The sequence below is a fragment of the Carassius auratus genome, chromosome 4, assembly GCF_003368295.1.
Source record: "Carassius auratus strain Wakin chromosome 4, ASM336829v1, whole genome shotgun sequence".
Classification (NCBI taxonomy): domain Eukaryota; kingdom Metazoa; phylum Chordata; class Actinopteri; order Cypriniformes; family Cyprinidae; genus Carassius; species Carassius auratus.
In genome coordinates this window covers 28,467,074-28,483,779 of record NC_039246.1, presented here as the reverse complement: position 1 = coordinate 28,483,779, position 16,706 = coordinate 28,467,074, and the positions used below count along the sequence as shown (strand labels likewise).

General features: G+C 33.7%; 4 protein-coding genes and 1 long non-coding RNA gene across 11 annotated transcripts in view; 4 read left to right on the top strand and 1 right to left on the bottom strand.

The window, feature by feature from the left end:
* LOC113065380 (uncharacterized) overlaps positions 1-3,531 on the bottom strand; it is a 13,643-nt gene extending 10,112 nt beyond the window's left edge. For 3 of the 6 annotated variants that reach the window (XR_003279003.1, XR_003279015.1, XR_003279005.1), the window contains exons 1-2: positions 3,411-3,531; positions 3,087-3,137 (exon numbers count right to left, since the gene is read on the bottom strand). This is a non-coding gene — a long non-coding RNA (uncharacterized LOC113065380). The remainder of the gene's footprint in view (positions 1-3,086; positions 3,138-3,410) is intronic. The other 3 variants (XR_003279011.1, XR_003279016.1, XR_003279008.1) reach the window with 2 other exon arrangements.
* The window catches only part of LOC113065365 (T-complex protein 11-like protein 2), a 9,704-nt gene extending 1,920 nt beyond the window's left edge, over positions 1-7,784 (top strand). Inside the window, exons 2-10 of one of the 2 annotated variants that reach the window (XM_026236590.1) lie at positions 2,328-2,511; positions 2,928-3,060; positions 3,428-3,548; positions 3,637-3,860; positions 4,614-4,750; positions 5,282-5,469; positions 5,567-5,748; positions 5,898-6,070; positions 6,292-7,784. In XM_026236590.1, the coding sequence (XP_026092375.1) occupies positions 2,340-2,511; positions 2,928-3,060; positions 3,428-3,548; positions 3,637-3,860; positions 4,614-4,750; positions 5,282-5,469; positions 5,567-5,748; positions 5,898-6,070; positions 6,292-6,563 (1,602 nt within the window). In that variant the 5' untranslated portion in view covers positions 2,328-2,339 and the 3' untranslated portion in view covers positions 6,564-7,784. The remainder of the gene's footprint in view (positions 1-2,327; positions 2,512-2,927; positions 3,061-3,427; positions 3,549-3,636; positions 3,861-4,613; positions 4,751-5,281; positions 5,470-5,566; positions 5,749-5,897; positions 6,071-6,291) is intronic. The other variant, XM_026236594.1, reaches the window with a different exon arrangement.
* Positions 7,785-7,979: 195 nt separating this feature from the next.
* LOC113065345 (short transmembrane mitochondrial protein 1) lies at positions 7,980-9,117 on the top strand. The gene is made up of 3 exons (XM_026236572.1): positions 7,980-8,153; positions 8,372-8,425; positions 8,591-9,117. Exons 1-3 carry the CDS (start codon positions 8,139-8,141, stop codon positions 8,660-8,662), a joined length of 141 nt encoding a protein of 46 aa, XP_026092357.1. The 5' UTR covers positions 7,980-8,138; the 3' UTR covers positions 8,663-9,117.
* A 761-nt stretch (positions 9,118-9,878) lies between these two features.
* LOC113065334 (vesicle transport protein GOT1B) lies at positions 9,879-13,581 on the top strand. Its single transcript, XM_026236562.1, has 5 exons — positions 9,879-9,987; positions 10,338-10,429; positions 11,006-11,184; positions 11,528-11,609; positions 12,889-13,581. Exons 1-5 carry the CDS (start codon positions 9,963-9,965, stop codon positions 12,925-12,927), a joined length of 417 nt encoding a protein of 138 aa, XP_026092347.1. The 5' UTR covers positions 9,879-9,962; the 3' UTR covers positions 12,928-13,581.
* A 1,467-nt stretch (positions 13,582-15,048) lies between these two features.
* LOC113065324 (spexin) lies at positions 15,049-16,023 on the top strand (the record flags this gene model as incomplete). Its single annotated transcript, XM_026236554.1, has 4 exons — positions 15,049-15,180; positions 15,487-15,544; positions 15,654-15,716; positions 15,881-16,023. Coding segments are annotated over 4 exons (354 nt in total), but the record flags the coding sequence as incomplete, so codon positions are not given.
* Between the last annotated feature and the right edge of the window lie 683 nt (positions 16,024-16,706).

Genomic DNA, 16,706 nt, shown 5'->3' with positions numbered 1-16,706 from the left:
TGTTAATCCTGCAACAAACATGTTAATAACAATGCTAATTATACTAACAACATGTTAATCATGCTATAAACATGCCAGTAACATGCTAATCCTGCAACAAACATGTTAATAACATGTTAACCATGTTTTAAAAATATAAGCCGTGCTAGAAACATCTAATGCATCTAAAACATCTAATAACAAGTTAATCATGCAAGCAATGTGCTAGTAACATGCTAATCATGCTAGAAATATGCTAGTAAAATGCTAATCCTGCAACAAACATGCTAATAATTTGTTAACCATACTAGAAACATGCTAATAACGAGCTAATCATGCTAGCAATGTGCTAGTAACATGCTAATCATGTTACCAACATGTTAATCAAGTTAACAACATTCTTAATGTGCTAGAAACATGTTAATAATTTCTTAATCTTGGTAGCAACATGCTAGAAACATGCTAGTCATGTTAAAGACATGTAAGCAACTTGCTAGTCATGCTAGAAACACCCTAGCAACCACCCCATCTGTTTTTCTGATGGACTGTATTGCCTTGAAAACATTCAAATTGCAAGCTTTTAAAACTTTTTGGTTAGGTTTTTTCAAGCCAACTCGTTGTTTGTCTACAAACTTCTCAATCTATTTAATATTGATTTCACATACAGACCATAAAGCGACTGCTTACTGATTCTATGTTGCTAAGCTTTAAATGGGTTGGGGTTTGCATGATCTGGAAAGTCCAGTTCGGCTGCTCTTCTGCTTTGACAGTTTGGTCGTTGTTTGTGAGCTCAAGATAAGTCACGTGTTCAGAGCACTGTGTGTTTTTGTGTGTGTGTGTGTATGTATGTGTGTTCCAGCACCTCCTTTATGGGCCCAGAGCAGAACGAGCTGTGAACTGTGCCAGTGTTGCTCTCCTCATCGGTCTCTCCTAATTTAAACCTTACTGAGGATGTGCATTGCATGGCTTTCTGTTACCTCAACTACTAAACTACTGAACTGGTCTAATAGGAGAAGAGGTCGCAGTGCTTTTCCCCCATGCTCAAAATAGATACTCTCTTTTGGGAGTAACAAGAATGGAAGAGCTAGAACATGTTATGTCACCATGTGTCAAATTATCTCAAAAGGGACAAAAAAAAATTATTCGCCCAAAAATGATCATTTATTATGATTCATTTATACTGAAACATGTTTTTTTTACTAGTTTTATACTATTAAATTATTCTATTTTATATTATTATAATATTTATTAACAGTGCGGATAACCTTTTGTTTTTAAATGGTCTGTTTCCATTTTAGTTTAAGTTTTAGCAGTGTTCATATGTGCTTTTGCCTTTTCTATTATTTTTTTTTTACATTTTTAATTATATAAAGTAAAGTAAATTATTTTACTTTATTGTATATTAACTTTAGTTTTAGTTGTAAGATGTCAACATATTCTGTTTTTTTTCTTCTTCTTCTTTTCAAGAGTTTTTCATCTGATATTTATATCTTATATAGCCTCATGTTTTCCCAAACCAGAATGACTTATCTTTTCTTCAGTGGAACACAAAAGGAGACTTTAAATCATTTTCCCTTATAAAATCAAAGTAAACAGTGTCTCAGATTGTGTTCCACAGAAGTATGAAACTCATACAGGTTTGGAACGACATGAGGAAATGATGGTAGAACTAACATTTTCGGTTTAACTCTCAGAATTAGCAGAGAATCAATGCAATTTCAAATTCTTGTTGTTTTACAGTAGCACTGGGAGAAAAAATAGGTATTTCTATTGTAATAGATTTATCCATATAAGCAACAGATAAAACTATAATTATAAGATTACTAATTAAGAATAATAGATAGGATTAATGTCTTAGGATGTTAATGTATTTTTATTAATTAATGAAGGTCATTGTTGACTTTTTGTTACTGAGGCAGACTCAACTTCCTTAAAAGCCAAGCAGTTACCCTGTTACATTAGGGAACAGGTGTGTAGTGAAGCCTATAAAAGCAAAGGGGTGTAACGAGATAGGTTTGCTTTTAAAGATCACACAGCTATCCGGCGTTATCTGTCACCCAAGAGACAGAAGCGGTCAACGTCTGAATCACATTTAAAATACAATGTCTCTTTGTGGGCCACATGAATACCACTGAGATCTTTTGTCGCCCATTTATTTTCCCTCGCCTTTGCAAGTCACTTTTCTTTGTTATTTCAACGAAGCTTTATATCCTCTGACTTTATCCTATTTTCATAGAAGTCATTGCACCATTTCCACAAAAAAAAAAAACTTCAAGTTTGTCTCGAGAAAAAAAAGACTTGATCTTAGCCATGAAATCTTTCTCAGTACCTTTTTACATAATTTGCAGCAGCCCCTCACGATGCCCCTGAACGATGAACGTCCCACCTCTACCTCTACGGTGGCCAGCGAGGACAAGAACAGTGACACAGAGTCATCGGAAAGATGCGACAGTTTGACCTCGTCTAGCGATGTGGACTGTTCTCGCCAGAGCTTCACCAGCGATTCGTCCAGCAAACACAACTCTCCTTCTTGTATGTGTCCTTCTACCATTCAAATGGCAAAGAAGTATTTGTGTATATTTATTTTCAGTAGATTCATCTCAGGAATAGTTTAGCATTTATGTAATAATGATATTGTATTTAAACTAGTGCTATTTTAGTAGTATTTATGTACAACTGTAGTATTTATTAACAGTTCAATACAGTTTTATATTTGTATTTTAGTTTTAGTAAATTTGTGTGCTTTTGTCTTTTGTTTTAATTTTACTGATTATTTAGCTTTAATACATTTTTATTTCAGTTTTAGCAATTTAGCACTTCAACTTATTTTAATGCAGTGTGTCTGCACAACACATTTTTTTTGTTTTTCTAATATTTAAATTTTAGTTTGGTTTAGGATTTTCAGTTAACAAAAAGACTTTTAACTTCTATTGCCCCTGTGTCTTCAGGCAGCCCACCAAAAACCCTAACGCTTGATGATGTCATGACCTCAGCTCGGGACCTTTCTAATCTGAGCCTGGCTCATGAGATCATTGTCAACCGGAACTTCCACCTAGAGCCTCCGGATCTACCCCAAAATAGGTACTAAACTGTTATTATATAATTACCATTTACCATCTCCAGATCTGGGCCCCTCTTGATGTTCAGTTGCTTGGTAACTGTTCATAATTATAGACATGGGTCAAGAACAGGTTAGGGGTGATGATTATGAAAACATACACAGAATTATACAATATGTTGTTTGGCCAATAGTCATAAACATATTGATGTATAGTCAATATTTTTATGCATTTTGCATTCAATTTGGCATATATATATATATATATATATATATATATATATATATATATATATATATATATATATATATATATATATATATATATATATAAACACACACACACAGACTCAATGAACAATTGAATCCAAACCTTTTTTTTTCTTAAAGCCTGGAGAAGAGAGTTAAAGATATGGTGCACAAGGCCTTCTGGGACTGTCTTGAAACCGAGCTGAATGATGACCCTCCTGAGTATGATTACGCCATCAAACTTCTGGAAGAGATCAGAGATGTAAGTTACACATTTACTTTGATACTGTGATGAAAAGCACTCTGATGGCAAATGACTACTTAATCATTTTTGTCCCATCACCAAAAAGACCCTGCTGTCCTTCCTGAACCCCGGGGCCAATCGCTTGCGTACTCAGATCATGGAGGTTCTGGACATGGACCTGATTCGCCAGCAGGCTGATAACAATGCGGTTGATATCCAGGGCCTTATGTCTTATATCATCAATACTATGGGCAAGTTCTGTGCACCGGTCCGAGACGATGAGATCAAGAAGCTCAAGGAGAACTCGGGCGACTTAGTGACACTCTTCAAGTATGTTATAAAGCTGTCTTCTTGTATAGCTTTGTAGAACTAGGTCAGTTTTACTTCAGAGCTCACTGGCTGGTGTAATAATTCACAAAAATAGTGCATCCCGTTCTCATTGAAATTTGTGCATGAAATCTGTGTACAGGTAAGTACAATTTCTTTTATACTAAAATTAGTTCTTAATTTATGAAGAAGAAAACATTTAATAGCAACTGAAACCACACATATGCAAAAATCGAATATTTTGGGTGGCATTATTTGTATTAATTTGAATGAGTATTTATTTATTTATAGTTTTATTTTATTGCTTTATTGTTTTTATTTCAATTCTTTTTTTTATATATTATTTTAATGATTTTGTTGAATGTTTTTATCACTTTTAGAAGTTTTGGATTTTATCTATATATAGTTAAAGTGTGTGTGTGTGTGTGTGTGTGTGTGTATTTTATATATATATATATATATATATTTTAGACACACATAGTTTTTATTTCAGTTTTAGTTTTGCTATCTTAGTAGGAAAAGTACATTATTTTTATACATTAATGAATCGATTAAATTATATTAGAAGATATAGATGTTTTGTACATAAGCTTGTGTTGTGAATTAATAATTAATCACGTTTTAATAGTACCTAAGTAACTAAGGGGGATGGGGGGTACAAATCAGTAATGGTGTTGTCTTCACTAACAGCCATCTTCTATGTAAACATTCACCTGAGGCAAAGTAACTTGTAAATGATCGTCTGTGTCATAACAGGGAAATCTTCCAGGTGCTGGACCTGATGAAAATGGACATGGTGAATTTTACCATCCAGAGCCTCAGGCCAGAGCTTCAGAGGCAGTCGGTAGAGTATGAGAGAGCCAAATTCCAGAGCATTCTGGAAAGAACTCCCAGTAAGTCAAATAACATCATTTAAAATAAAAAAAAGGACCAGACATTTTCACAACATAAACTAACATTTTGTCAGTATTGATCAAGCTTTTGTCATTCCAGAACCATTTGGCCTTCTTTTTCCCGTGAAACACAAAAGATGCTTTGAAGATGTTTTGACTATTTTTGTCTGTACAGTGAAAGTCAATGGGGTCCACAACAAAACTGGACACCATTGACTTTTATTGTATGGGTAAAAATATTTAAAAAACCCACTGAGAATTAAAAAAAAAATATCTCTATAGAATAACTTAAGGTTTAGATCAACGTGTAAAAACTATTGAAATTATTCAAACTATTATTAGTTTAACAATTATTATAATTATTATTATTAATATGTTTAACTATAATTAACGACTATTATATTATTATTATTATTATATAGTTATAGTATGAACTATTTAAATTAACAATTTAAAGGGATAGTTCATCCAAAAGTAGCTGGAATCCTTTGCACACCTGGGCAACCTTTAACATCATTTTAATTTACCTAGGTGCTTTGGACCATACAACTGAGTGGATCAAATCTTCATTAGAGCAGGCCACTCGAGTCATGCCACCAGCAGACAAGAGCAGCCATTCTGGGCAGAGCGCCAAACCCTTACCAGGCCCCACGCTGGTGCTAAATACAGCCTACATCAGACTGCTGACCTGGGACGAGTGCAAGGGCCCACTGCCTGAGGTTGGAGAACAAACACAGTTATTATCAATCATACGGAGCACTGATCACAAATTCAAAATGCATCTTTAAAGAGTGCTTTATGATCTAACGCTTGCAGACCGTGATGACGGATGAAGTGAGGTTGCAGGAGATGCAGCGGTCTCTTCAGCTCTATCAAGCGGTGGCGTCTGTTCTGCTGATAGTCTGCAGCTCAATAGGAGGGGCCGTGTCAGGCCTGCCAGATCTTGTCGAGAGACTTAAGAAGATGACAGCAGTACTGCTGGAGGGCATGCATAGCACGTATGTCTGATCCCCGTCCTTCCCCTAAACTCTGCTCAGGCAAACACATGCACAGGTCAAACACACACGTCTACATAAAGACTATTATGAATGTCTCAATTTAAAAGATCTTGCCTGTTGGCTTTTTTCCTCCCCTGTTTGGCTTACAGAGACTTTAATCTCACTGAAGCTCTTGGAAACGTCAGTGCTCAGATCTGCTGTGAGGTGAACAAGTCTCTGGCTGAAAGAAACTTCCCAGCTCTTCCGGGTGAACTGCAGGAGACTTTAAAGGGCCAGATCTGTGACATCACCCAGGAAAACAACCCAATACGCACACTTGTTGGTAAGGGAAAAATGTAAAGGAATACTCGATATATAATTCCAATCAACAGCACTTGTGACATAGCAAAAAAAATAATTTTCTTATACTTTGTCTTGTTTACCAGTAAAAACATCTAAACATACTAACATAATTAAAATCAACAACAAATGCCGTCAGAGCTGAACTCGTAATATTGCCTTAAAGCCTGCATCGTGTTTTAATATGCCTTATCTGTTCCTCAGAGGGAAGGGTACAGCAGTACTTTAGGGTGGTCCTCGCTTCTACCAACTCTCACAGGAAGCCCCCTCCCGTACCACCAGGCTTGGGCCTGATTCAGCCGGAGCTCATGGGGCTTGGGGTCAGTTTTGTCAACCTCGTCAACTTCAACAAAAAGGTTTACGGTCCTTTCTACGTGAGCATCCTGAAGAATCTACTTTTCATCGACATGCAAGCACCAACTCTGCAGAATGGGATCATACAGGGGCAACCCAGCAGCCCACTGGAGTCCAAATAAATCAGGATGCATCGTTAACTTGATTCGTTATCATCACCAGACATTTCACTCATGTGTTTCCAATTGAATTATATGATGCTTCATTTAAGGGAATCACTTGCAGTATGAAGAAGACTGAAGAACAACAATGTGCTATGGTGATTAAAATGGGAAATTACGGATTTGGGGGGTGGGGGTGGGGGGTTGTGCTGTTTATTATGTTACAAAGAGACTATGTTCCTTGTCAAGTTATATTTTTAGCATCGCCCTAACTGTGGTTTTCACTTGACAGTGTTACTGCAATAGAAAAGCAGTCATTATGTACAGTATATTGACCATGTTTAAGTGCAAGGCAGAAACTTTTCTATATTTACAGATTGTTTTAAATGAAGCTAAAATAGGCTAATATATTTACACAGATCAATTATAGAGACTATTGAGAATATACTGATTATAAAATGAAATATTTCCATTTAAAGGTACCCATGTTGTTTCCCATGCCTATTTTCTAGACCATAAGAAATGTTTATTGGAGCATATTGAAATCCATCCTCGACAAAGTGAAATTATATTTAGTGTTTGCTACACATTATTTGGAAAGTATTGTATTACAAATATTAACTATGTTTATACTTGGGAAAAAATGGTCTAAAATTTCTTATTCTACATAATTTGAAATGGAAGAAACTTGAAATTATATGAAGAGTCAGAGATATACAGAGATATCTAAAGAACTCTGGGAAAATACAATTGAATGATATTGTCAAATTCATTTGAAAAAATGTGGTCCTGATAGTGTTAATTTATACAGTGAAAACTGCATGATAATTTCTTGTCCTTTTTTATCATTTAGACATCAACGTTTGGGTTAGTTTTGTATGCTGTTTGTATCATTGTGCTTTAGTTACAGGCATGTTTGTTTTATTGCCGTTATATTTGAAATGTAAGGTGATCCTCTTATATAATGTTTGTGCTCATGTTCAGTTATGTTAATTGTTTTAACTATTACCTAACCGGATAGATCAAGACCCTTGTTTGCCTGGTGACACACACATAAACACACGATTTTTGCCATTGTGACAAGTGAATTAATGACATCTTTGTGTGGAAAGCCATTGTTTTAACATGACAGACCTTCAGTTGAACAGTTTTGCAATATATGTATTGTTTGTTTTCAATATAATATATGTAGTGTGACAAGCACTAAAAAAAAATTATAAATAAAAGAGTGTGTGGAAACTAGTTCATAATTCTTCTAAACTTGTGTCTGCATTCACCTGACAGCGTTTAAATATATATATATATATTTTTTTTTTTTAATCAATTAACATTTTAATGGAAGTGGGGAAAATTATATTATAGTTAAATCACAATTTAGACTATAACTTGGTGTAGTGCAATGAAACATTTGATGTGCTCTTTAAGTCATAATTAAGACTCTTATTTTGCAAGAATACTACTTCCGGTGTGTTGATGTCACCCTGATGACAAATGAAGCTAGTTGAAGGCTAACCGTGTCAAACGATAAACCATACTACATTTCAGGACCAGTGTCATCGTTATTTAGTTTCTTTTCACCATTTCAAAGCTTTAATCATGATGCAATTCATAGTAAGTACTTACATCTGTTAGTAAGATTGTAAACGTGTGTTTATTCGCTTGCTTATTCACATTGCAGCACCTAATATCAAAGTACGTTAACTAACTAATCAAAGGCCTTAATTTGAGCTAAATTTACACGTTTACAGCCGGATTGTTTATATTATAGGAGAATGTATCTCTATGTGATTTGATTTTTGCTGATCTTTGAGCATCTTTTGTTCTTCCAGCTTGGCTTCACTCTGGGGAACGTGGTTGGCATGTATCTGGCACAGAATTACGAGGTTATAAAAACAACATTTATTCACATATTAACTATGTGTCTGTCTAAAATCTCACAATAAACGAATTCTAATAAGACTGAATGGCATTAGTCTTAAAATAGAGAACGGCTCCATTGTTTAGTGATCATTGTCTGATATGATTGATTTGTTTGTAACTTTTTCAAGGTACCCAATATTTCAAAGAAAATCGAGGCCTTTAAGAAGGACGTTGAGGCCAAGAAGAAACCCCCAGAATAATGGACACAAGCACGTGTGGAAATATGGCAAATTGTTAATTAAACTTCGAGGGATATTTACGAACAAGAATATAATCTAGTATGTGTTAAAGTATAAACAAAAGAGCCCTCAAGGTGCAGTATATTCCTAGTATCAAATAGTGCCTCAAAATGAACATTGCTTTGAAACTTAATGTGTTCTGCATTTTACATTGTATTCTCTCTCTCTTCTAAATAATGGTAATTGATTCATTAATATATTTTAAAAACTTGTTTTTGTTGTTGTCAGAAACAGCTTGCAGTGTAACCCAGTTCTTGGATTCTCTGTATTTATTGAGAAAAAAATATTTGCAGTGCAGATAGTAGCTGCAAATAATAATCAGATATAAAAATAAAATAAAAAATACTGTTTTATAAAGCTTTCTTAATATTGTTTGATAAAGTTCTGAGATTATACTAATAAAATGCTTGCTTTAAGTTGTTGGCTGCCTATATTGTTATTCTATGTTATTTTCTAGTAATATTTATTAAATGTCACGCTTAGAAGTGTCAAATAACGTTCTACACATTAAGTTTTTGTTCATTAAATTTAGTTAGAAGTACAACACACAAATTAAAAGTACTCTTTTCATGCTATGAAAATTCATTGCTGGATAAAAATTTGTCTAAAATATACCAGAGATTCGAGGGGTTGGCATGATGCTTAAAATAATGTGACACCAACTGATACATTGTTCATGGAAAATGCCCAAAACGTCAACTTACCATTCTTATATGGAAGTATATATCAGACAAAAAAGATCAAAGAACGGTACAAATGACACGAATTACACAAAGACCCGTGAAAATGTTGTAGCTCTTTAGAAACCTCTCCAGGTAGACCAGCGTGAACGAAGTGCTGTTGTAAACATTGACCGGAAGATGGCGCGGTGGACACGGAAGTAAACAACTTTCTCAGTATTAGTGTTCCATCTACGTTTCTATGTACATTTATCAAGGTTATTATGGTTAAAATTGTGTGTGTACACTACGACATATTACAGTAAATGTTTATTTAAATATAGTCCCATATTTACTAATCACTTTTACCATGTCATCACTAGGCACGCAAAAACACATTACATGTCTTAAAATGATTTAGGTTTTTTTTTTTTTTTTTTTTTTTTGCGTACTAATTGTTCAAAATAGCAATTGTTCAAAAAAAAAAAAAAAAACATTAACACGAGATGCATTAGGTTGGTAAAGTTTTCCCGGAAGTCGAAGTGAGTGTTTCCGGTACGCGTGGCCGCTCCTGTGACAGCTGCTTAGCGAGACAAGCCAAGATGATTTCCCTCACCGACTCCCAGAGTAAGATTAACACAACCTGTCTGACTGACAGCTCTTCCTCACACAATGTCTAGCGTTAGTGCTTTCATCTATAAAGCCCGTTGTCTTTATTATATCGCCTGTCTTGAGTATTTATGTGTGTGTGGATTCATGCAGCTGTGTACAGATGTCACTCCACCAGTATTAAGTCTAATGTAAAAGTCATGAGCAGTGAATGACATGACAAGAAACAGACAAAATAAACGTTATAGCTTGAAATCCTTTTTTAATGTGGATGGTGAACTGCACCAGACTGATTGCATGAAGACAGAACAGTCCTATAAACACAGCTTTATGCATATGATCATCATAATCTTTCCGTCTCTCGACAGAAATTGGAATGGGGCTAACAGGATTTGGTGTATTTTTTCTGTTTTTTGGGATGATCCTGTTTTTCGATAAAGCTCTCCTTGCCATAGGAAATGTAAGTGTTCCCATGCTGTCTTTTGATTTATTTTAATTCATTTTTTTGGTTATGCCTTACATATCTATAACTATATGATAATTTAATTATACTAATCAGAAACGAATATAAACCGTGTATATATTATGAATTTCTTATCAGAGTAATTACAGTATATAAAAAAAGTTTGTTTGTTATTTATATATATATATATATATATATATATATATATATATATATATATATATATATACACACACACATATATATATATATATGTATATATATATATATATATATATATATATATATATATATATATATTAATGCACGTTTGTGCTAGTTTCTGAGCAGTTTAACTTTGTTGTGAATAGTATTGTTTTGCTACTTATTTTTACGTTTTCCGTCATATTCTTCATTATGCTGCTGTAGATTTTCCTGGTATTAAGTGTTCTCTCATAATAGCTAAAATAGAACACTTTTATACCATAATTTGTTATCATTATATATTATGAGTGCATATAGACACAATAAGCACACATCCCTCGACCCAAAGGCAGTTCCTATCTCTTACCTCTTTGTCTTCATTTGTCTCAGATCCTTTTTGTTGTCGGCCTGGCGTTTGTAATCGGGCTGGAGAGGACGTTCAAGTTCTTCTTTCAGAAGCACAAAATGAAAGCCACCAGCTTCTTCCTAGGAGGCGTCTTTGTAGTGCTGATCGGGTGGCCCATCCTCGGAGTGATTCTAGAGTTTTATGGCTTCTTTCTATTATTCAGGTATTTTGTTTTTAAAGAAGTAGGAAGCTCTTAACTAGGTAGCTACATAACTAGTGGTACAATACAGATTGTCTGAAGCTGGATATAGATATTATCTACACTGATACAGATAAACCAAACATTTTATGAGTGAAAATTAAACGAACACTTATTTTACACAGTAATAAGTAAAATGATTCTATCACTTACAAAATAAAATGTACACTATTCTTAAAGTCTGTTGATAGATAAATAAAAAGAAGAATTTTTTTTTTAACATTTCGGATCAATAATCTCAAAATGATCCCAGTAATTCCTAATATCAGTCTATTTCTGCACTCTAATGCCTTCTCTTCACGTGTAGGGGATTCTTTCCAGTGGTCGCAGGCTTCATCAGGAGAATTCCTGTGCTGGGATACTTGCTGAATCTTCCCTTTATTAGTGGGGTAAGTTTGATTTAGAGGAGAGTGTGAGGTGATCTTTTCTCCCTCTCTTGTTTTTATTCCCATACATGGATCCTCTCAGATTGCAGTGAATTTAACACGTTCTAACCAGACGTTATGCAATAAATGACAAATAACAAACATGAAATGAGCTACCAAACCATTATCCAAGCATATTCTGATTGAATGTGTTCATCAGTGTGACCAGATAAACTGCTTCTCAGTAGAAACGTATGACGTCACGTCTGGTTAGGACACAGTCCTATTGTGAATTCACTTCAAAAGCTTTTGCTTGCTTTAGCAGCTGTGAGACTAACATGCTTTTACACTAACATGTAACACAAGTCAAAAGGGACATCTTTGAGAACTAGTTATGTTTTTGTACACGTATATTCAAATATTCCAATATTAAGGGCTTTGTGATGAAGGGATATTTTTCCTTAGTTTAAAAAAATAATACCAAATTGGTACAAGAGAATTATATTCTTAAAAGAACACAACACGTCTTAAATTACATATATTACTGTTTGAAAGTTTTTTTTTTTTTTTTAAGAAATATTGTTGTTTTTTTTCAGTAAGAATGCATTAATCAACATTTCTAATATTACAATATCCTGAAATCATGTCAAAGGTAATATTTTTTTTGTGAGAAATATTTAGCAGCACTGTCGTAAGTATTGGTAACAATAAGAAGTAGTAAAGTTTCTTTAGCAGCATATTAAAAGCATATTAAAAATGATTTCTGAAGGATCATGTGACACTGGAAATTTCACAGAAATAACTTCTCTTTTATAATGCATTTAAAAAAGAAAATGCCTATTTTAAACTGTAATAACCTTTCAAGGTATTACTGTTTTACTGTATTTTGGTCAAATAAATGCTGCCTTGGTGAGCATATGAGACTAATTTCGAAATCATTGAAAAACCTTACTGACTTAATGGTATCAACTACATAAACCAGACTGAGGATACCACTCAAATAGTGGCTAACACACATTTAGATAAACACTAGGCTTTTTTTTGGGCACCTGTCTTGCGAGTGTCTTTCAACATCTGTTTGTTGTTCTTTTAATGCCTTCCTAAGGCTGAGCGGACAGTCAGTCATCTTGGTCAGTCACTGCTAATTCTGTTCTGCATGTGAGCATGAATCATGCTGTCCTTTATCTGGTATTTTAACTGATAAACATGTCATGAATAGGAATGGATATTATTAATGTGTATGTATATGAGGTTTCTTTTTTTAAGTGTCCTAACCCTTCCATACCTCTTTTTGTTTCTCCAGTATGTGGACAAAATGAGTGAAAGCAACAGCATGGTTTAACAGACTCTTTTTTTACCACTTATTTATGATGGATCTTCTAAAGCTTTACCTTCAAACAGCCATGATGAGTATAGAGGTCGTATTACCGAAGCTTTATATTCAGAAGTGTTTCCATTGTAAGGACGTCTGAGTGATATTTGCGTCAGTGAAATAGTGCGGGAAACAAGCCACTCCTTCGGCGGCTGGCCAAAGCAAAGCTGCGTCACAGCATCGCTGCATCCCTGAACCACTGTGCCCTCATTTATAAACACAAACTTGATCAAGAAGTTCCTGGAGATCCTTCCGTGAGGAAGGTTTGTTTCACTTCTGGAAGTCTGTTTTCTGTTACAATAATGGCCTTGTTACATGCTGGTGTCTGTAATTGTGTTTTAAAGAGGGAGGAGAGCTGGATGACTAATTTCTTCTCTTTTTTTCTATCACACCTGCTGAATCTGTGTGATATTTACACTTTATTTTAAAATTAAACTATTACTAATCAGACTGACATATGGAGATGTTATTATTAGTATTATAAAATAAAACTATTTTTTTTCTCTCTGTCTTCAAAAATGGGATTTCAGGATGGTTCAGCTGCCATAAACGTTTGTAAATAAAAACTGAAAAACTTGAAATGAGGTCAGTGTCTATATTCTTATTCTTATTGCTTTATTATGTAGGTATTGAGACACCATTTGGGGTTCCTCAAAAGGGGCTTTAAAATGTTTTGTTAATAATAAAATCAATATGGTTGTAATATTAATATTCTAAAATAATTTGATATATGAATACATTATTATTAATATTAAATTGTAATAAAAAACAATTGTTATTAATGATAATAAATAAATCATATATATAATTGCGATTAATCATATCCAAAATAATTTTTTGATTACATAATGTGTGTGTGTGTACGGTGTATTTTTTATTATGTATAAATAAATACAAACACATGCATGTATACATTTAAGAAAATCTTTTATATGTGAAATATTTATAACAAAATATAAATGTATATACTTGTAAATTTTTTCAAAATATATACTTTATGTGTGTATTTAAATATACATAATAAATGAACCGTACACACATGTAATGTAAACAAAAACTTTTATTTTGGATGCGATTAATCGTTTGACAGCATGAAAAATAATTATTTTATATAAAATACATTATATATATAAATGTTATGATTATTATTATTTTATTTTTGGTTTTTGTTGATTCAATTATTGGTCATATTTATTTTTCTTTATTAATAATAATATATTTTTTCTCTTGCGACCTAAAGAATGATAAACGGTGCCTCAAGTATATTGAGGAATGAGACAAACTTGTTTTCTTCGGTCTAGTTTTGTACTTGTTTTGTAATCTATTTCCGAGACCATACGCATTTAAGGTGTATGCTTCTTATCCATTATTACTCCCTTCTAGAAGAGACATAAATTGCCAGTAATTTGACGGCAGAGCCCAGCAGATATTTATATATGTAGTGTCAGCAGGGAAACCCCATCAGCCGCTAACTGTTCATTCATAAAAAACGATTAGCTGGTGTATTTGAGACGCTTCATTGCTGAAGGTGTAAACATATCAATACTTTCCGCCCTCTTCTTTTCATTAGTTAGCTATTAAAAGTGCACACGAATGGAAATTTCTCTTCAGCAGCTCTAAAAAGCATCCCAGCTTACAGATGTAAGTGTAGCCAGCCCTGCGAGCGTCTTCAAACGTCATAGCAGTAAAGTAGCCTGATTAGTTTTAAAGGAAGGGGTAACTAATCGCTCTGAAAGGTTCGTGGTCCGGCCCTGTTGTGAATCAATGGGACTTGACCTATAGCTGAAGACTAATTCATTCAAAGTTCCCCCACCCTGATGATTATAAATATCAAGAACAGACTTCACACTCTTCACTTTAGATCTCGCCTCTGAGACTCAGCAGCAGAAGACAACGTCTGACACTATGAAAGTAAGTCCACATTCATGCTTATGTTTGTCTCGTGCACTTTTACCAATTCACTTGTAACTAGACAGAATAAAAAATGTAAATAAAGAAGCTACCAGGAATTTTTATGTGTTTAGGAATGTTTGTGCATAATGTAATGAACATTGTAGAGAAATTTACTGAGTTACAAAAGGCTGACTGCAATGTTCTTGCACATGGGAAGTTATATATTTGAACACAAATTCACCCTTTCAGGATTTAAGGACTCTTGCGGCTTACGCACTTGCGCTGTTGCTTCTGGCAACATTTGTGTCCTATTCCAGGAGTGCGCCCATGGTATGATCTAATATTATTTATTTAAACATGTATTATTTTAATTTAAACTATTCAATTATTAGTGATTAATGTAATTATTGTTTTATTTAATAGATGTTTAGTTTTTATGTATATTATATATTAAACATTAAAATATAAAATTATTTTTAATTATTGTTTTTAAAATATTCTACATGAAAATATTTTTTTTTAATTGTAAAACTGATTATTTGCAATTTTATTATTTATAGATTTTTTATTATATTTTTATTATGCTCTACATAAAACAATGCAAGTAATCTCTATCTATCTCTATATATATTAAAGGGCAGTTTTCAGCGTCGGAATTGGACGCCCCAAGCCATGTTATATCTGAAGGGCACACGTATGTTCCTGCTATTTTTCAACCATATTTGTGTCTAAAACTGCATATATATTTACTTTTGTTCAGTGCGATTTTGAACGAGTTAGTTTTTCATTGTTTATTATAATAGAGGGACGCCGCTTTGTGTCAGAAGACCGAAATGAAGGGGACTTGTATGACACAATACGCTTGGGTATGAATTTATTAAAAACCTCACAGTTTGTGACTTTTGTTGTCTTAACCATTAGTAATGCTTGCTGAGATATTACAGTGTTAATATTGCATTGCATGTGTAACATTGCTTGTAAGCTTGTAAATAAATCTTACTATTAATTTGTGAACTGTCCTACTCCACAGAGTCACAAAGCCAAAACACAGAGAACCTGAGCATCTCTAAAGCGGCTGCATTTCTCTTAAATGTTCTCCAGCAAGCCAGAGACGAGGGTGAGCCTTACTGAAACCAGCTCAAAGACCGCCAACAACTCACTCTTTCATCTGAATGCTTCCAGTTTTGTGAGCCATGTGGGAATTTAGTGTTTTCAAGTTCATCCTCCGCTACAGCGCTGCCTGTGTTTGACAGCTCTGAAGGTTCACCACTCACTGTTCAACACTATTACAGTCAGATTTGAGTAATGTAGAGTTCTGTGTTTCTCCAGATTGTTTGGACTGATCTGTGAAATAACCACTGATAGTAAGGTTTTTTATTTTTTTTATTTCTTTATTTCTTTCCGGCAAAATATTAGGTTGTTTTTTCAAGACATATCATCTTGGAAAAGAGACTATTTATGATGATCGAAATTATGTGTACTTTAAAATTAATTGTACAGATTTGTTTTGTCCTTTTCATTTTCTCATGTTAAATCAACATGTGAATTGACTGGTCTGTAAAATACATATTTACGAATGTGTGAACATTTTCTCAATTAATTAAACTGAATTTGCACTGGTAACCACTACCGTGAGTAAGACTTTTTAATAAAATATGGATGGGATACATATTTGCACCTTATGTGATTGAACGCCGCTAATCATTGATATGTATATAAAAGTTTTTTTTTTTTTCTTTTTTCTACATTTGCACAAATTATTATACCTCAAGTGGCACTAATATGCCAAATTTAGTTTAAAACACCAAAAACATGTGTTTAGTACCCAATTTCTTTCCAAAATCTGAGACCAATGC

Coding starts and splice junctions, on each gene's coding strand:
- LOC113065334 (XM_026236562.1), top strand. CDS start 9,963: ATGATTTCCCTCACCGACTCCCAGA. Junction 9,988..10,337: donor TTCCCTCACCGACTCCCAGA/GTAAGATTAACA, acceptor GTCTCTCGACAG/AAATTGGAATGGGGCTAACA. Junction 10,430..11,005: donor CTCTCCTTGCCATAGGAAAT/GTAAGTGTTCCC, acceptor CATTTGTCTCAG/ATCCTTTTTGTTGTCGGCCT.
- LOC113065345 (XM_026236572.1), top strand. Junction 8,426..8,590: donor ATCTGGCACAGAATTACGAG/GTTATAAAAACA, acceptor AACTTTTTCAAG/GTACCCAATATTTCAAAGAA.